The following is a 19,264-nucleotide window of genomic DNA, read 5'->3' as shown; positions in this document are numbered from 1 at the left end:
TGGGATAATGGTGGCTAGTTTCCACTCATCCGGAATATAGGATGAAGTCAGCATGGCGTAGAAGAGATTGAGAAGATGCTTTTTATTGTCTTGAGACATGTTTTTGAGCATCTGGTTGTGTATGAGGTCCCGTCCCATTGCTTTACTTTTAAGATTGCTCATGCCGTATCTTAGTTCTTGCTGAGTTATTATTGAGTTGAGTGGGTTGGGTTCCGAGGCATTGATTTTCGACCTGATGGCGTGTTCGAATTCTGGCCTGTCGGGGATGTCCACTTTTTGATGGTCATACTGTAGGGCGAAGATTCTGGTTTTTTCTTCAGGGAGCGTGACTAGGTGTTGTGTCTCCGGGTCCTTAATTGGTGAGGAACAGAGGTCGGGTGCTCGAATTCCCTTTGTCCATGCTTTTACGAACGCCCATGTTTTTGCTGGGGAGCTTTTGGGGCTCAGACTGTTGATGTGATCCTTAATGGCTATTTTCTTTGCTTTTAAGATGATTCTATTTTTTGAATTTTCCTTTTCTTTCCAGGCTATGTTGTTTGAAGCGCAAATGATTCCTCCTCTTCTTGGGTTGCCAGCATTTCTGGCTTTCCTTGCCATGGCCACTGCTTTTCTGCAGTCTTCATTCCACCATGGTTGTGCGGGTTCAGCAAGGATTTTCTTCGATGGTTTTGCAAGGAAGATATTACTGGCCTTAGTTGCTGACATTAGGGCTTCGTGAAAAGTGAGGTATTTTGTTTCTGGGTTGGCTGTAGAATAGAACTCACTTGAATTGACTGCTTCATTAACTTTGACGTTCCAGGTTGTCCAGTTGGCATTCTTAAAATCCCAGCTGGGAGCTCGGCCTAGTGTTAGTATCGGCTTCGCATTTATCTTGATATGAACTGGGAGATGATCGCTGCCTATGTGTGGCCCCTTCGTGACTTCAGCTGTTAATGCCAGGTGAGGGGACATGAGTGCGAGATCAATTGTCGAGTATGTTAGTGTGGTTGGATTTTGCCTTGTACCAAGGTCTGGTGGTGTTGCTAGTTCAAGCTCTTCGTTGTTTTCCAGCAGGTTGGCTATAGCGCGTCCACTCTGGTTGTGGTGGTTGCATGATGTCTCCCAGCGTCCATGGTGGGCATTGAAGTCCCCGCAGAGGATAAAGCTGCTTCTTCTCACTTGGGTTAGTAGCTTGAGTTCGTCTTCGTTGCATTGATTGCCGTTAGGGATGTAAGCTGAGATTATGTCTATAAATTCGTCTGTATTATTGTTTTTAACAGCTATTGATGCGCCGACAGCTTCGATTGTCTGGGTTGCTGGGAGTGAAAATTGGAAGAACTGGAGGGATTTATGGATAAGGATTGCCACTCCTCCTCCATTTTGGTTTTGGCGGTTTTTGTTGATCACATTGTAGCTTTTGAACTTAACAGTGAATGAGTCTTTCCAAAAAGTTTCCGAAATGATTGCTATTAATGGTTTGTATTTGTGCAAGTGTGCTTTAAATTGAACTAAATTGGCTTTTGTTAAGCTTCTTGAATTTAACTGAATAATGGACATCATTTCCAATTGAGTTCTTTCCCCTTCGACGCGTTGCTTAACTTTTGATTTTATTTTCGGAGCCTCCTTTGCTTTCTGAGGCTTTGAGGGGTAGGGGTGCTCTGCCTGCTGCGTGATCCACTTCAGGGGGTCCTGCTAATTGGCCTCCTTCATCAGTCTCAACTTCCATTTCGACCTGATCTATGTTCGGGAAGTTTCTTTGGAAAAGACTCACCAGCATATCTAGCTTTGCATTGGTCGATGCTTGACCTGCTTCTAGGGTGTCCAGCGAGATATTGTCACACGAGTTGTATTGGAACAAGAACAAACGAATACAACAAGTGATGACTTAAATTCTATACAATTATTCACTTTTAACTAATAACAATAAGGGATGACCATACCAAAGTCGGAGAGCGTCTGAAGACTCCAGGGAACTACTCCTACGGAGCCCAGCTCCGGGAGCTCACCCGATGGAGACTCCTCTAACGCAGATTCGGGGCAGCGTTTTATACCGTCGCGCGAATTACTCCCCTTCCGGACTGCATATCTGCGTATCTTTCTTAGAGCGGACTTCTCCCGATAATTTCTTCACCACGATCGCAGCGTTGTCCAAGGAGCGGATGACTCATCTCTGCGAAGAGATAACCAATTTCCCTTTTCACCCGCGACAATATGAATTTGACTCACCGTTTTATCTAAGTTTTCTACTCTCTTTTCTAGAGATTTGATCTTGCCGATTTCCGTTAGCATTCTGGTCATTTCTGTTTGCAGGGCTTGCACTTGACTTTTTAGAATCTCAGTTTATGGTTCAGGGGCTGTCGTTGAATTATTTTTAGCGATCTCGCTATAGGGCTGTAATCGAGTCTCTTGCTGGGGGGTACCCTTTTCGGCCTCCGCTCGGGCAGAAGCCCTCATTTGCAGATACTTCGGGCAGGTTGGGGAGCTGGCTGGGTGATCACCCTTGCAATTGATACAATTGGGTGATGATTTACAGTTAGCGGTATCTTCGTGGGTTATTCCGCATATGGAACAAGCATGGGGGGAGTTGCAGAATCTCTCCGTTTGGCCAAGTCTCTGGCATTTTTTGCAACGGAGTGTCGATGGTAGCTGCTTTTCGGGTATGAAGACTAGGCCATTTAGGAGGATTTCTTTGGGGTACTGGCCATTAAACTCTATAGCTACCGTAGTGGAGGGGATCTTTGAAGTACCTTTATGAATCGTAAAACGATGGACGTTACTGATTTTGTATCCGTATCGTTCGAGGGCTTGACGGATCTCCTCGTTCGTGTCTCCAGCTTGACGGATGATGATCCTTTGGGAGGTGTGGCTATTTGGAAGAGAGCAGTTTACCTCAATTTCTCCATTGAGCACTTTATGAGTATCCAATAGTTGATTTTGCTGTTCACACGAGGTTGGTCGAATTAGTAGGTCGCCTCCTGCTGCTATTGAGACACCTCCTTTCTCGAATGGGCCTAATTTCTGTTCAAGCTCTTGTATGATTGCTGAGATTTCCTCAGATTTCATTTTTTTGAAGGTGCTGAGGCCATTACGCTTTATGAAGACAGGTATCGGTTTTTTATCCATGTGCGACTTCACTATTGTGGAAGGGGGGGGGCTAAGGCCGGGGTCTACCGCTTGCGCTATGGGCAAGGTAACTTCACTTTAGTAGAGGTGTGGTAATGTAATCTTGAGAGTACTTTAGAACACATCCGATCACTGGCGCGGTTGAAACCGCACCGCTCAAATTTAACGTAATTGAGGAAGATGGAACCCAGGTAAAAATTTACTTTGCAATTACTCAAGTAATACAATAAAAAAACTCGAGTAGAGAGCTAATCGAGAAAGGGAAGCGAAGGAGCGTGAACGTCGCCGGGAAAGAGAAGAACGTGATAGGGAATCACGCAGCCGTTCAAGAGACCGTCCACTACGGGACGGTCCTCCGGGCATGGACGCAGCCCCAGGTGTGGCCCCAATTGCTCCAGCCCCGTTCAGCGGAAAATTCACCCTGGACCGCGAGATGGGCAGAGACTTACGATCCTGGATGACTTCAAAATTGAAGCCGGCGGAGGGTAAGCAGTTAAGAGAGAAGTATGTGCCAAGCTTCAGATCTGTTTCCTTTGAGCTGGTATGCCCGCAGCTGGACAGCTCTATGGCAAGAAGACTGAAGGATTTGAAGAGTGTGGAGGCGACAAAAGCAGAGTCCATCGAGAAGAGTTTATTGGCCGAGCAATACAAGATTTTGGACATCGCCCGGCCGCTGTTATTCGTATGGGAGAATTTATCGAAAGATCCAGCCTTAAAAGACTCTCCTTTATCCGAAGCCACTGGGACGGCCTGGCAGCTCTGGGGCAATTCATTCTTCAACCTGACGGCGAGGAGACGGGAGAACATTTTGAAGACTACAGACCCCAAATTCGTGTCTTTGCTGAACGAGCCTCATCGTTTCTGCAAGAAAGAGACCGGGTCTCTCTTTGGTAGGAGCTTTTTGAGAAGGATGGTGCGTGATGCAGACGACGACCGGAAGCTGAGAAATATTGGAAGAGCCGGCGGCCCTCATCAAAGACCCTACACGCGTGATAGCAGCAACTTCCGGAGTGGCAGGTAGCATGGACGTTACAACGGGCGTTTCCAGCCCTACAGAGGTTCGAACGAGTTCAACAAGAGCGGTAGTTTCAACCAACAGTCAAGGGGATGAAGGTATGAACATTTTTCTATCCCTTTAGTTATGGAATTCACCGGTGACGTTCATCATCTGGGTGGTAGAGTTAAGTGTTTTTCCGAGTTTTGGCTGACTTTGACTCAAGATCGGTGGGTCTTGGAGGCAGTCTCATTATGAGTGCGCATCCCGTTTTTAGAGAGGCCAACGGTCGCCTTTTATTTAGACAACATGCGTATGAGTGAGAAAGTGATGGCAATTTGTGACGAGGAAATTAAAGCATTAATCGAGAAAGAAGCGATTAAAGAGGTGGCTGGCCAGAGCAGAGATTTGTGAGCGGGTTATTTGTGATACCCAAGAGTTCGGGCGGCTATCGGCCGATTATTAATTTAAAATGGCTTAATCGGTTGGTGGAGCCGAAGCATTTCAAAATGGAAGGTATTGGGGTTTTGAAAGAGCTAGTGAGGGAGGGCGACCATTTTTGCAAGATCGACTTGAAGGACGCGTATTTGACTATCCCACTCCACCCAGACGACCAAGAATTTCTTCAGTTCAGGTGGAGGGGGAAGGGTTATCAATTTTTATCTTTATGCTTTGGCCTTGCGTCGGCTCCATGGGCATTCACCAAAATTTTGAAACCGGTGGTCGCCTTTTTGCGTAGACAGGGGATTAGGCTGATAATTTACCTGGACGACATCCTTATTCTGAACCAGTCCAAGGAAGGGGTAGAAAAAGATTTTGCTACGACAGTGCGGATTTTGGAAGCTTGTGGGTTCTTAATAAATACGGAAAAATCGATAGGAGAAGGGGCGAAGTGTATCGAATATCTGGGCCTCCTAATCAATTCAGAGAAACTTTCCTTGTCACTTCTTCCGAAGAAGGTAAGTGAGATTGTTCTGCTTTGCGAAAAAGCCCTGAATACAGAAACAATATCGTTGCGGGATATTGCAAAAATCTTGGGTAATTTTGCGTGGGCTGTGCAGACTATTCCATTTGCTCAAGCTCACTTTAGAGTAATTCAGCGACTTACATCGAGCATGCAGACCGGTTGGGTGAGAACCTCCAGTCCAAAGTCATTTTGAGCGTGGGAGCCCGTCAAGATTTGAGTTGGTGGAAAGACAATTTGGCCATGGTAAACGGGAAAGCTATTTCGGCGAGCATTCCCGATTTGATTATCTACTCCAATGCCTCGCTCTCAGGTTGGGGCGCAGCGCTGAACGGGGCGTCAGCGAGTGGCCCGAGGACTAGTGAAGACAAGAGTCGACATATTAACGAGCTAGAGTTATTAGCGGCACTGTGGGCGCTGAAGTCCTTTACGGCAGGAGCTTCCAACATTGCGGTTCAACTAATGTTGGATAATCGTACGGCTGTCGCTTATGTGAACAAGTCAGGAGGACCGCGCTCAAAAAATTTATGTTCGATTGCGGCGCGGATCGCAGAATGGTGCGAGGATCGCCTCTTAACGGTGTCGGCTGTATACCTTCCGGGTGCTCTTAATATTCTTGCAGACCGGTTGTCACGGATGCGCCCCGATGTGAGCGATTGGATGCTGGATCAGTCTGTCTTCCGTCAACTACAGACCATTTGGGACCCACAAGTTGGACCTGTTTGCTGCGAATTGGAATCGACAGCTGGAGCTCTTCGCCAGCTGGCAGCACCAACCGGAGGCGATGGCCGTGGATGCATTCAGCCTGAATTGGAGCCTCTTCCTGGGATATTCCTTCCCTCCATTTTCCTTGATTCAGCGTTGCCTGAACAAGATAAGGAAGGATCGGGCAGAGATGGTTCTGATAGCCCCGATTTGGCCAGCGCAACCCTGGTACCCAGTTCTGATGAGTCTGGTGTGCGAGCCCCCTCGGATTTTACCAACATTCGACGGGATCCTGTCGGATCCGTTGGGATGTCCGCATCCGCTAGTATCCAGTCGGACGTTGTCACTAGCCGCCTGGAGATTATCCGGGAACGGTATGAGGCCCAGGGCCTTTCGAAAGGAGTGGTCGAGCTTCTGTTGGGAGCAGAGCGTGATACCTTAGCAGATGCATACCTGAGTGCCTGGAACGGTTGGCGTACTTGGTGTCTTCGCCAGAGTGAAGATCCCCTGTCTCCTGGTTTGAATAAGGTATTAGATTTCCTAGCGGGGTTATGTAACGAAGGAAAGGCCTACAGGTCGATAAACGTTTATCGCTCGATGTTGAGCTCGACTTTGAAGGCCATTGATGGCTTTGATGTAGGGAAGCACCCGATGGTGATGAAAGTCATGCAGGGTATTTATAATGTTAAACCCCCAGCTCCTAAGTACAGTAATTTTTGGGACGTAAACGAAATTTTAAAATTTTTGGATTGGCAGGCAGATTCAGAAACACTCTTTGCCAAGTTATCAAGTAAGACGGTAATGTTATTGGCCCTGACTTCCCTGTGCAGAGTGTCGGAACTGGCGTCAATATCACGTGACTCGATTGCATTCAGTTCCCATGGAGTAAAATTGAGCCTAACGCGTCCCAGAAAGGCCCAGCGCCAGGCGGCCCTAAAGGTGTTCAACTTGAGAAGGCTGGACCCACCCACTTTTACTTGCCCGGTGGTCTGTCTGGAGGCTTACGTCAAAGCGTCGGATGTATTTAGGAAGAACGACCAGAGTCTTTTATTCCTAGCCACCAGGTCCCCCTTCAGATCAGTGGTAGCGTCAACTATTGGTCGATGGATTAAGACATTGTTGGCGGAAGCCGGAGTGGATACTTCTGTATATTCAGCGCATTCGACGAGAGGAGCTTCAGCATCCAGAGCGGCCAGTGCTGGAGTATCAGTCGAAAAATATCCTTCGGAGCGGAGGTTGGGCATCGGAATCAGTTTTTGTTAGACACTGCAGACGCGAGGTCGATTCAGGGAGAGAGTTTGCGACCGCAGTGTTGCAAACAGCTTGAGTTATTGAGTATGCTTTAAAGTCACAAGGTTTTAGGTGAGCGAATTTTCATACAATTTGAAAATTGCTCGAAGTCGCGTAGCGACTGAAGAGCAGTTGAGATTGTATGGAAAGTTAAAGCGAAACCTTAAACCTTGGTGAAAAATATCCCACCCTCCAGTCCCAAAATTAATTCTCTGGTGTATTTTTATTTTCAGAGGACGAGGCGGATCCTTCGCGAACGGCGATCGCCGCGGTTCATAGGATTCCTGGCGTTTTTCGTCTGGGATTTAATGTGGCTCAATTTTTTGTTGTTGTTATGTTATGCTTCTAAAGGTCTGAGGGGTAAGACCGTTAGGGGGCCAGAAGAAAACTCACTTTGAAAGACAGCTAATAAACGGGTCAACACAAGGTTTAAGGTTTCGCTTTAACTTTCCATACAATCTCAACTGCTCTTCAGTCGCTACGCGACTTCGAGCAATTTTCCAATTGTAGTGCAATATAGTATTTTTTTTACCTGGGATAGTGAAACAGTAGTGTGTGTTAGTAATACTGATATTGAAACAAAGAAAAAAATACGCCCCCTTAGTGTTACTTTTATTTTACAGCGTTCACTATAGTAAAATGATAGTTTACTTGGCTACATTATAATTTTATTGTAGTGCAATGTAGTACTTTTTTACCTGGGAAGTAATAGAAAGTCAACAATCATGTTTATGAGCACGTAAGAAAAACGTTATCTGTTGGTAAAAAGTACAAGCTCAGTAAGAAATAGTACACATTTACGATCAGAGATGGCGAATAAAGTTTAGAAAAAAAAATATATTCCGTGAAGTGAGAGTAGGCAATCCTGCAAAAAAGGCAAAAATTAGCAGCAAGCCGATTCAATATTTTCACTGGTCATGCAACAACAAAAAAATGAATAAAGAATTAGCTTGATCGCTTAATGAGTGTCATCCTTGTCTGTTATCTTAGTAGCCCAAGGCCGAACGAGACTCACGAAACAAGAATTTTGGTTCATTTCGAAATGGCCGCTTTGAAGGCTGCGACCATTTTTATCAGCTGCCCGGCCTTAATCAAACGCAGACATTTTGAGAGAAACTTCGATTGAAGGCATGGGCGTCTATCGAGTTATTTTTGCAAGTAAATTCCGGCGACACGCCCTTTTGGTTATTGTTTTCATATTGCGAGGAACTGTTCTTAAATGTTCACGCAAATTTGTTTCACCCCAGCACACACACAAGCCTGACGCCATTGAAAAATGACGAAAGCATTCAATGCTTTGTAGTTCATTGAATTTGACTTGGCAAACAGCCATCGAACATCGTTGATGAATAGTGGCAGGGGTAAATTGGGCAATGAACACTTGTTGGCTAAGCAAAGCGTTTGCCAACAAATTTCAGCCCGTCACATGCTTTTCAGGTCACGAAGAAAACCCTGTCTATTCCCGACTTGTTTTATAGACCTTCCGCATTAGTAAGCTTTTGATTGCGTAAAGGGTGTGAACCCTTGCAACCATATGACGTATTGCGTTCGTGTTTTTCGACGAAAACCCACACAGCACCTTATTTGCTGCTGACCATTTCCCATAAACTCCAAACAAAAACGATGACGCACGTAACGCAAATGTGTCTGCGCTGTTAGTTTTGTCGTTACCTTAATTTTTTTCACACAAAAAAACAGGAAAAAATACCAATAAATGCGTTTTATCTAAGCCCAAGTTTTCCTTTCACCTTGCATAGTGAGGTGGACATGAGGTGCCACTGCGTTTATGGGCGTCGCTTGATATTCCATGACGTGTTCGTAATTTCACTTTTCAAAAAATAAAAAAAGGCAACAAAAATCTTATTCCGTTTTGGCAAAGCAAGGTTTTCCTTTTATACATCAAACAGTCGTTAAATCGACATTATCAACCATAATAAGACACAAATGTACTCAACTTCATCCGAGATATCATACAGTGATGGTCCCAGATGTCTCCAGCTGCTGGTCACTTTGTTCTTCATTGACTTCCTGTCATACTTGCAGCATCACGTCAGCGTGAATAATAAATCATTTCGTTCGAGAAAACGCCCAGTGTAAAATCCATACCTGACGAAATCGTTTCATTTCCGTTAAAAGAAAAACAAATTAAAAAACGGTTGAAGCTAACGAATACATGGAACATAAATGTGTACGTAAATGACTACCAAGGTCGCTTCCTCACCGAAACCAGCAAACCAGAGAAACGGCCAACGCACACGTGTAATATCCAACAGCAACAACTAAAACATAAGAGCAAGGGAGGGATCGAGTAAATGCCTCTTTCGTGTGGCCAGGAGGAGGACAATAGCTGACGTCACAAACTTGATTTTTTTCATCACTGGTTTTTCCCGAAAAAAAAAAAAAGTGACAGAGATTGTCGAGCATGCCAGCAAGCTCCTAACCCGCTGCAACACGTGATCCTTGAAGGAGATAAAAAGAGACGCTGAACGCCATCTAGCTTCAGTTTGTTTCTGACTGAACGTCCACACGCACAGGTGTACCATTCCTCCTCTCCTCTCGACGCAACTCGGCAACGAAAAGGCACTTCCTATCTCTCCACCGCATTAACAACACAACAGGTACAAACTTAAGTGTTTCCAACTGGATAAACACTCTCATTTTGCAATTATTTCTAATGTCATTTCTGTGTTCGTCGTACAGCGTTAAAAGAAACCAATTAGTTTAGAAAGGATTTAAGAAAGTTTAGATGAATAAGAAATATGTGACGTAACCTGCGGGCCAACGATATGTTAGCTCATCCATAATTCAAATATCACTTTCATCGCGTATCCTATTTTTTTTTCCTTCGTCTGAAGGGAACAGCAACATACCTTTGCCCGGAGCTAAACAGACACATAAAAAAATCCCGTTTATCATAACTAAAATTCAAATTAAATTGTGTTTCTTAACTTATGGGAAAGTTACCAATAAAATGGGAAAAGTTACAGTCACCGGCAGATGGTTTCACTCTGATGGCAGCCTTTCAAGGTTGTCTGGGGCGGTTTAAATGCTGATGGACGGACACTTTTGTTCAGAAAGATCTTTGTTTTCATCAGTTCTTTACTATCCAGTTTTCTTCCTCTGTTGAATTACACCGCAGAAGAGTTTCTTGATCCCTAATAACAATAAAAAGAAACGTTGAAAAAGAAAAGCAGCGTGATTAGCATCGACCTTGGCTGAACAAAAATGTCGTTCGGGAACACATTTTAACCAGAGTTTTTTTTATATCCTTTTTTTAAAAAATACTTCCTGTTAATCTTGTTTTTTTTTTCTTATGAAAGAGAAACAAAAAAGTATTTGCCAAAAATTGGAAAGTTGGTAAAGATCCAAAGGAAAAATTGTGGGGGAAAAAATCACAGGGGTCGTTCGTGAAACTCTGGTTGGATCAAATAGGATGGGCTTGTTTATCGTGGGGTCTCTTGTTATTTTTTTTTTCTTCCTCTCTCAATTGTGTACGTGTTGTTAGCTTATGCTGTCGAGGCTAGAAGGGTGTGGGTCAGCAGCACGCAGCAACCATCTCCACTCTTTCTTTCGCTTTTTTCAGCTTCTTCCTTAGATGCAGAGTTGGGAGTAGCTCACTGATTTGAGAGTGCGCTCAGAGCTTTCCGCTCAGGGCTGAAAAGTAAGCGTAGCTCAGCTCTCGCTCGCAAAAAAAAAAAAGTGAGCGCGCTCTCGCTCGCGCTCGCGCTCTTCGCTCACGTACAAAAAATGCCATATGAAATCTGTATATTTCCGTCTTCATTTTGGCATTACAACTGCATTACAACTTACTTAGAAGATGAATCCTACGGGTTCTTACTGGAATTCACGGTTTTTTTTCAAAAAAACTAATTTGTCAAAAGTGCTGTCCTTTAACTGACAGTACATAAATATTAAAACCAACGTTATTTTGTTACTTACAACGTGTGCGAGACATCAGAGTGTTCAGACGATTGAGAATTACAGTCTGTTTCAATTTCATAAAAATCTCTTTCACCTGTCTTGTTACTTCTCTGATTAGAGGCCACGGATAAATGAAATGCCTGTTTGGGCTGCTTCTGAATTACTTGATTGGCACAAGCACAGAACGAGATGATGAATATGATTAGTGACTGCTGATGCTGAATTGCTGAGCCCAGTATTGAAGCGTCGTCTGAGTGAGAGTATGCATTTGGAAATATTCCGTCATCCAATTAGTTTTAAATATTGACCGCTAGATGGCGTTGCAGTCATTGAGCTTTCGCTCAGGAGGTCTTCGCTCGTGCTCCCGCTCACGTTTTTCCAGTTTGAGCGACTTCGCTCGTCGCTCTGAGCGCCGAACTCTGCTTAGATGGTAAGTTTCTGAAATCACCACCGCTACCCGCCTAAAGAGCAAAAGAAAGAAGAAGGTCACTCAATGTTGGGACCCGCCCATAATCAAACGATAACACGACAGAACTGAATCACTCAAGAGCCCCCCCTCTCGGGATGTACTAACAAAGAAAGATGTCATCTTCTTGTTTTCTTTACCTTGCTCATTTGAATTCGTAAGTTCGGTTGGCAGGGCTGGTCTTGTTTTAGATCATTTCCATTTGGCGATACGTGCAAATGGCAAACGAGAGAGAAAACTACTTCCATAAATGACGAAGGAGGGATTTACGTGCGATGCCGAGTAACGTCAAAAAATCCGGGGGATGGTGGTAGGAAGCCGGTCGTCAAGGTTGAGTTGGCAAGCCGGCAAACAAAAATAAAGAACTCTTGCAAGCCCATTATGGAATTGCATGAATTGGCAAGACAGTTAACATCTCCCTTCCATATCACACGACCTCGACAGACAGACACATGCACAAAAATAAAGAACTCTAGGAAAAAAACATTTGATAACCCATGAAAGGCATAGCCCTCAACTGGTTTTCCAATTGGTTCACTGTCTCTTTAAAGCATTTTTTACCTATGAATTAAAATAGGTTAAATTGATACGTGTGATCAAACACGCTAGGTTATTATGTATGCACGATTATATCTCAAGTGTTTAATTTTACCTTTACATGTTTTCTTTTTTAGATCTTGAAATGGTCGGGATGCTGGCCTTGTCTTTGCTGATTGCCCAGGCTGCCGCCAAGGGAGGCTTTTCAGGTACAATAAAAATTAGGAAAATTCTAATGCATTTGAATTTTTTGTGGGTCAGTGGATTTTGAAGTCAATATTTGCATTATAATCTGTAAGAAGAAACATTTGTTGAACTTTTAATTGCATAAAACCAGTCAGTTTGCAAATTGTATAGGCAATCGATAAGCAGATCAATCCTTTATCGTTGTAACAAAAACACGAAGCTGATTGGTGCTTCCTCTGCCACTTGCGAAAAAGGCGGAAATTGGAGTAAAAGTCCACCAGAATGTTTATGTTAGTTCCACTGGTTCACACTCGTCGAAAACAAATTAATAGCAAATCAAATGTTTTCTTTCATAAAAATTAAAGCGCCTTGCATCGTACCCGTGGTAGAATATGGCGTCGTGCGAAACGAGTCTTCTGGATCAACTTTATCTCACGGAGAGAAGTTAACCTTCGATTGCATTAATTCATACCAGCCGGCTCATGGATTGATCACCTCCATTTGCAATAACGGAACGTGGAATGTCATTCCTCGATGCGAACCAGGTAATAATACGGAGGCTGACAGTTTCTCCAAATTAATTAACTTTAGTAGGATAATGAAGGTCAGGATCTTAAACGATAAGATTCGTCGATGAAAATTAATGAATTCTATTCTATAAAATCGCATGTTAGACCACATGATTACAGCCCCTAAAGGAAATTGTGACATGCCGGAAATACCGAACGGAATGTTCGTTCAAATTGATGGAAGGAACGTGACCAATAACCAAACCTACGTCGTTGGAACTGAAATCTTTTATAAATGTACTGATCCTAATAAACGACTAATCGATAACTCAGATTTAGAAGTGGAGCATTCACGTCGTGTCTGCGATACGGCAACACGAAGCTGGAAAGGAAGTCTGTTAAAATGCGGTCAGTTCTTGACATTAGTTCACGTTTAGATTACACATAAATATATAGCATATACTAGCATCGAATGCGGCCTAATGAATTTTGGGTTTTGTGCAGAGGCAACGTGTGGATCCTTGGTCGACCAGCTCTTCCGGCTTACGCTGAATGCAGATGATGAACAAGAATTACGTAACGTCACGTTCAACGAAACAGTTTTAGTCGGTGAACGCTACAAAGTTGGGACCAACGCATTAGTATATTGCAATTTAACGGTGTTCGGACCAAATTATTGGTCAACAACATTTTCAACAATTTTTGTTGAATTGAATTCAACAGAAAATGTTGTTCACCCAACGGCCGCTTCGAATATTGGCATAATGGCGGTTTGCCAATCTAACGGGACGTGGGCGGGAGTTTCTATTCCTATTTGTGGTAAGTTACTAATAAAATTGCATGTTGCGAACTCGCTAGAAGACTTACTGTAAATTACCTCATAGCCACAAGGTGAGCCGCCGTAATAACTTTTTTTCTTTGGTATTACTTACAGGTCCACCAACAACGGTAGTAAATCGCTTGGCGTTAATTTCTTTTTATTTCTGTATGGCTTTGTCCGTCGCGAGTTTAATTTTTTATTTAATTTCGAAGGTTTTCAACCTTCGAAAATTTGTAGGAGGTTTCGAAAATTTCAAAACGTAAAAAATACACTGCGAAATTTGAACGTAAAAAACCTTTTCGTTATTTGAATGTTTAAAACCTTCGATTTTCAAACTATTGTCTAATATCGACGGTATAACGGTATTTTAGCGTACTGAAATAAGAAAATAACATACTTTTATTCGTTTTTACCATACTTAAACTAAAATGATTATACTTATCAAATTGAACATACTTTAAAAAATAGTAAAATTTTTAGATAAGTATTTTTAAAGAAATTAAGTACATAAAAAAAAAATGAAGTGCCATAAGTCAACGTACTTTATTTTTATTTACATACTTATTTGTAAAACAAAAACTTTTCATTAAAGTATTTTATAGAAAAGCAAGTGCTTTCATACTTTTATTTCAATTTCCCGTCGCCTACATTACATCACACACTCACATTTCTCAATTACCTCACATTTTTGTGAGGAAACAAAAAAAAATTTCTAAGTCCTTATTCGAATCCCCAAAATAGTTAGCAAAATAATTTTTGTTTTATAAGAACAAACAGCTTAGTGGTTAGAGTGGGTGACTAGCGATCTTGTGGTAAAGAGGTACAGTGTTCAAACCCTACTCTAGACTTGCTTTTTTCGTATTTAAGTATAAGTACTCTCCAACCGCTGTTCATTTTTCGAAGGTTAAATACTTCGAAAAATTAAAGTTTCGTTTGGCGTAAATCGAAACGTGGAAACTAATTCAGTTTTCGAAGGTTATTAACCTTCGATCTGGGTTGTTGACAATTCGAAGGTTTTTTCGTTCGAAAAACGAACGACTTTTTTAACAGTGTTGATTTTAATCTTGATTTGCAACAAGTAAAACGCCTAAATTAATGGGAACAACGAATATTCCGAATATAACCGTTCCATTCTCTTTTGATTTCCATTTCATTTTGAAGGTACGGATATCTCAATCGGACTTCTCCCGATGTTAGCAACCACAACAGCAATAATGAAAACAGCAACGATGCACAAGGAATGCGGGCTGAACTACTTCGTCAAATCGGACGGCAAAGTTTCTATTCGTTGGACGAGACTCCCGCTAGTGGCGACCGCGGATACGCTACGATTCACCGACCAGGAACACTTAGGAGACAGTCGGCCTTGATTGTTCACTATGGAAAAGACAGACCTACCAGTCAATATGGCAAGCTGGGTTAGTAATATTCAATTCTGCCATTACCGTTCCAAGTTATAAACTAATCAAACTGAACTAAAAACATGTTAAACAAACGTGAGTGCTGCTTGTGAGGAAAGTTGCCGGTAAACAACGAAAGAAAAAAGAACACGCACGTAGCACAGACATTTTAATCGAATTTGTGGAATATCTATTTTACATCGATAAAGTACGACGTGGCAGATTTCCTGCGCACAGGCTACGAAATAGATTTTGTTCTTGCAACCATATGCCTTTTCCATGGTGCCTTTGATAATTGGCTTGTAAACAGAGACGGTTTCTATTTCTTGATCCACAAACGACCTCGTATGACGTCATCGAATAAAACTAATCATTATAAAAGATTCGTCGAGTGATTGAGGCATCCGTGCAGTTAGTTATTTGTGGGTGTGCTTCTAGACTTTCTATAGTTAAACAATTCTTTTGAAAGAGAAAGGGAGCCTCTATACATGGAAAATTAAGTTCAAACACAATAAAAGAATGGAAGGAAATGGACCCAATCAAGGCAACAAAGGGAGTCTCCTATTCAATACAATAAGGCCCTAGACTTAGATAGAAGAGAAGGTATTTCACCGATGGGAATCAAACGATTTCTGCCCATAACAAAAGAGGGGTCGAGTTCGAGATAAATCCGGAGTACAGCGATTTTACTCAGTACCCCGCAAACCCCCTCAAATATTTGGAAAACAAATAAAACAAATAGATCGATAACTTGAGTGAAACTACAAACAATGCAGAGCACAGGAGAAAAGACTTCACGTCCCTTAAAATAAGAAAGATAAATCCTATACCGTAAAAAAGTGATGATTTAAGTTTGTGCTAAACAGGACTATCAAGAATGTGCAGGGAATCAGAAAAGATGGGTCGAACGGTTAGGGAAGATTCATAACTTTAGGGAACGGTGGAAAACACAACAAGCTGATAAATATTAAATTAGCCAACTTTATAACCATCAACTTTTTTGTGTGCATCATTAGCTCCATATGGTTTGGCTAGCGAGTATTCGACTCGTTATCAAATTGATCCCTACTGTCATTGCATTTAACAGGAAGCTTCCTATCGGTTGTTATTGCTGGATTACAGTAAACACGCAGTCAAATTCCGTGTCTAAATATCTCCCTCAAGAATATCTTTTTGGAATCGACAAGAGTATGTTGCTATAAAGATAGACCTGTCAGTACAATTCTAGACGTGCTGCGTGTCTTTGCCGGTGATCGAAACTGCGAGTAACGCTCCAGCCTCTTCCATGTCTTCGCTGTCACCAGTGTCGGTATCCGTCGGGGCATGTAAAATGTTGATTCCAGCTGGTAAGACGGAAAGCATATTTTTCTCGAGGTTCACACTAACATTGACGAAAGAATATTTCTCGCCTCCTTTTTCCCAGGAGGACAGCATTGCCTTCAGCATCTGACAAAGACAAAGATTTGTTTAACACTCATGAGAACGGAAATTTTATCTTTTGTGGAAATTTAATTTACCTTAAGTGACGTGTGGTCGATTTCGGCTGACGCGGCTCATGTCGATAATTATAGTCTTTGGTGTAGCATCGTCAATGCTTTCACTGGATATCTTACCCAGTTCTTGGCGAAATCGCTCCACAGAAGGAAAATAGAGATTGCGGTCCGCCCTGAGAATGATACGCTCCCCTACACCTTGTTTCTGTTTCAAGAAATACAACGGAATGTCAGGAGTTCAATAAAGAAATGCAACATATTTAAGATTTCTAACCTTATATCTAACATAACTGGATTTCGTCCGAGTAGCTTCATGTGCCAGCAACAACAAATGGACTAACGCCCCAATCAGAATGCCGTATTCGATGTTGATAAGCAAACAGAAGAAGAAGGTCGTTCCGAAAGGTATCAACTCAATTCCTAAGACAAAAAATAGCATATGAAACGTTGTGGGAGGTCTTAGAAATAGCATGCAAATAAAATAAAAGACATACTTCTTCCTCTCCACATGGGAAGAATTTCATCCAACTCTACCATGGAGTAGACAGCGACTATAATGACAGCACCCAGAACGGATTTTGGAATGTAATAAAAAGTTGGCATCAAAAGGCTCAGGGCAATCAATATCACAAAGCCTGCACAGTGCAAAAGAAAAGCTCGAAATTTGAAATAACGAAACTGAATGCGGTATTTCAGTCTCACCGTTGAAGAAATTGGCAAATTGAGTTTTCCCTCCACTAGCAGACATGACAGAACTGCGAGAGAAGGAAGCTGTCAATGGCAAACATCCAAAAAAGGAGCAAAAAATCGATCCAGCACCGACCGCAATCATCTCTTGAGTTGAGTCTGTTTTTCCGCCATTAGCTATGGGCCAAGTGAATCAACAAGAAACATGAACCAGTCAAATGGAAGCACTTTAGAAGGAGAGAAAATAATTACAGAAAGCTTTGGCGATCGCCACTTGTTCCAGAATGGCTATCATTGGAACCATGACTAGACCCATGCCCAAGTCGGACACGATAGTTTCAAATGTCACCAATTCAAAACCAGGATCCGTTGAGTTGGAAAGAGAGGAATTTGATATGGGACGTTCGAAGCTAAATGGTGGCAAATGAAATGACGGTACCCCTGATTTGATTTCACCTAGAAAAAAAAATTTAACAACTAAGATTGTTATTCCGTTACACACACTCAAAGTCAAATCGGTCACAACCGGTGAGATTGAAAGGGTGATATCCGTAGAGCTCGAAAGAATATGCAATAACGCAACCAAGGACAACAGCTAGAGCATTGCGACATGTTGAAACAAACCACATCACTTTGCTGACATGACGGTTACGAAGGCAGCTCCAGGTGGTACAAGTTTTTCTCATGTTAGTCAAATTCTACAAAAGACTGTCAGTCCAGTAAAACTAGAGAACGCACATTGTGAATAGTACCTTGAGAAGCAGGAGAAAAAATATAAAAGAAAAACCGAGGACTGTATCCCACAAACTGATATCCTTCCAGTTAGTGAAAATGCCTGAGAAAACTTTGGCGAAAGATGAACCGGGAAATTTAAGACCCAAAAGAGTTTTGAATTGTGCGGTTATGACAGTGACAGCTGCAGCGGAGCAAAAACCTGATATAACAGGCCCAGATATGAATTCCATAATCCAACCTAAGATGAAATTTCATTTTAAAAAGATGATTAAAGAATGAATCCAAACTTGTATTTTTCTTTTTTACCCAAGTTCAGAAGACCGGCCATCAGCTCAATGCAACCAGCTAGAAAAGACAATACGATTGCGTAGGGTGCGCCTCCTTTTACTGCGTATTCATGTGTCATAATAGCCATAACTGCTGTCGGACCAACAGTGATTTGCCTCACTGAACCAAGTAATGCGTAGACAAAAGGGCCAGCAAATGCGGTATACAATCCATACTGTGCCAAAAACAGATAATGAGTTTATTGTAAAAAACATGTATATCTCAGGTTAAGTACTTCAACAGGAAGTCCTGCTACTGCCCCATATGCAATTCCTTGAGGAATAGCTGTAAGTGCAACAGTGAAACCAGCTATGCAATCATGGAAGATGGAACGAAATGTGTATGTTGGTGCCCATTGCAGAAATGGCAGCCGCCTTTTTAATAATCCAGTTGTACATGAATCTCTTATCCATTGCCTGACTTGTGAGCTGCTTCCATGAGCTGATTCACTTTCCATGTCAATGCCATTTGCGTCTGTTTCCAACTGGGGACAGACATCATCATTTCTCAGGACCATTTTACTGGATTGCCACCTAGAATAAGACAAAAAATTGCCCCCAGCTACAAGATAAAGTGTCTGAACAAAAGAATTACTTGTTATTCCAAACTGTCAAGGAGTCTCCAGAACACAATTGCAGTACAAACTCTTGGTTCTTGCGAGATTATTGTTGAAATATCAGACACAATATCATGCTTCCAACTAAAACAAGTATTACAAATGCAATAACATAGCGATATTTACTTCGAAGATAAGAACCGCTTCACTTTACCTATTCCTATAAAGCTGTGGTTTCCGTTTCGACGTTATATTCTATCGTTAACAGGGAACTTCAAAAATATTGAAATCATATCTCTGCACATAATCACAAAAGGACTGCATTCGACTCAATACATGTGGAGCTATAAAAGACGAGGAAGAGCTACGGAGCGCAATAAGATTTCATTTCAAGGATGGGATATTAAGTTGTTTCCTCTTCTGTCATATCGTCATATGAACATCGGATGGAATTGGAAACAACTAGCCACGTCGACTGAGGGACTGGTATGCAAATTGACACTGTATTGTTGACTACTAGAGCTGCCATCTAGCGGGAAAGATAGAATACGATGTAAGAGACAAAAGTTTTA

The 19,264-nt window shown here is 42.2% G+C and overlaps 2 protein-coding genes and 1 long non-coding RNA gene across 8 annotated transcripts in view; 1 reads left to right on the top strand and 2 right to left on the bottom strand.

Moving 5' to 3' along the window:
* The window catches only part of LOC123467551 (sodium-independent sulfate anion transporter-like), a 27,854-nt gene extending 8,673 nt beyond the window's left edge, over nucleotides 1-19,181 (bottom strand). Inside the window, exons 1-7 of the mRNA XM_045167418.1 lie at nucleotides 18,907-19,181; nucleotides 18,731-18,836; nucleotides 18,372-18,669; nucleotides 18,116-18,311; nucleotides 17,827-18,047; nucleotides 17,601-17,772; nucleotides 17,419-17,530 (exon numbers count right to left, since the gene is read on the bottom strand). Coding sequence (XP_045023353.1) covers nucleotides 17,419-17,530; nucleotides 17,601-17,772; nucleotides 17,827-18,047; nucleotides 18,116-18,311; nucleotides 18,372-18,653 — 983 coding nt within the window. The 5' untranslated portion in view covers nucleotides 18,654-18,669; nucleotides 18,731-18,836; nucleotides 18,907-19,181. The remainder of the gene's footprint in view (nucleotides 1-17,418; nucleotides 17,531-17,600; nucleotides 17,773-17,826; nucleotides 18,048-18,115; nucleotides 18,312-18,371; nucleotides 18,670-18,730; nucleotides 18,837-18,906) is intronic.
* Nucleotides 8,914-9,415, bottom strand: LOC116932872. 2 transcript variants are annotated; one of them, XR_006641795.1, is made up of 2 exons: nucleotides 9,277-9,415; nucleotides 8,914-9,161 (listed from the first exon to the last, which is right to left on the bottom strand). It is a non-coding gene; the product is annotated as an uncharacterized LOC116932872 (long non-coding RNA). The 2 variants fall into 2 exon arrangements; XR_006641794.1 differs by having other exon boundaries at nucleotides 9,260-9,399.
* LOC116932914 lies at nucleotides 9,520-15,277 on the top strand. 5 transcript variants are annotated; one of them, XM_045167425.1, is made up of 8 exons: nucleotides 9,535-9,673; nucleotides 11,095-11,236; nucleotides 11,291-11,406; nucleotides 12,117-12,188; nucleotides 12,555-12,710; nucleotides 12,840-13,082; nucleotides 13,179-13,493; nucleotides 14,656-15,277. In XM_045167425.1, the coding sequence occupies exons 4-8, from the start codon at nucleotides 12,125-12,127 to the stop codon at nucleotides 14,862-14,864; spliced, it is 987 nt and encodes a 328-aa protein (XP_045023360.1). In that variant the 5' UTR covers nucleotides 9,535-9,673; nucleotides 11,095-11,236; nucleotides 11,291-11,406; nucleotides 12,117-12,124; the 3' UTR covers nucleotides 14,865-15,277. The 5 variants fall into 5 exon arrangements, with proteins under 5 accessions (XP_045023359.1, XP_045023357.1, XP_045023361.1 ...); XM_045167423.1 differs by lacking the exon at nucleotides 9,535-9,673 and having other exon boundaries at nucleotides 11,097-11,236; nucleotides 12,531-12,710; XM_045167424.1 differs by lacking the exons at nucleotides 11,095-11,236; nucleotides 11,291-11,406 and having other exon boundaries at nucleotides 9,520-9,673.
* Nucleotides 19,182-19,264: the final 83 nt, after the last annotated feature.

Source organism: Daphnia magna, unplaced genomic scaffold, assembly GCF_020631705.1.
Source record: "Daphnia magna isolate NIES unplaced genomic scaffold, ASM2063170v1.1 Dm_contigs191, whole genome shotgun sequence".
NCBI lineage: Eukaryota > Metazoa > Arthropoda > Branchiopoda > Diplostraca > Daphniidae > Daphnia > Daphnia magna.
This window is presented reverse-complemented; position numbering and strand designations above follow the sequence as displayed.

Excerpts from the sequence above, each read along its gene's own strand:
- LOC116932914 (XM_045167422.1), top strand. The coding sequence starts at position 12,125 with ATGGTCGGGATGCTGGCCTTGTCTTTGCTGATTGCCCAGGCTGCCGCC. Across the intron at positions 12,189-12,530 it reads CGCCAAGGGAGGCTTTTCAG|CGCCTTGCATCGTACCCGTG; the intron begins GTACAATAAAAA and ends TAAAAATTAAAG. Across the intron at positions 12,711-12,839 it reads CATTCCTCGATGCGAACCAG|ACCACATGATTACAGCCCCT; the intron begins GTAATAATACGG and ends ATCGCATGTTAG.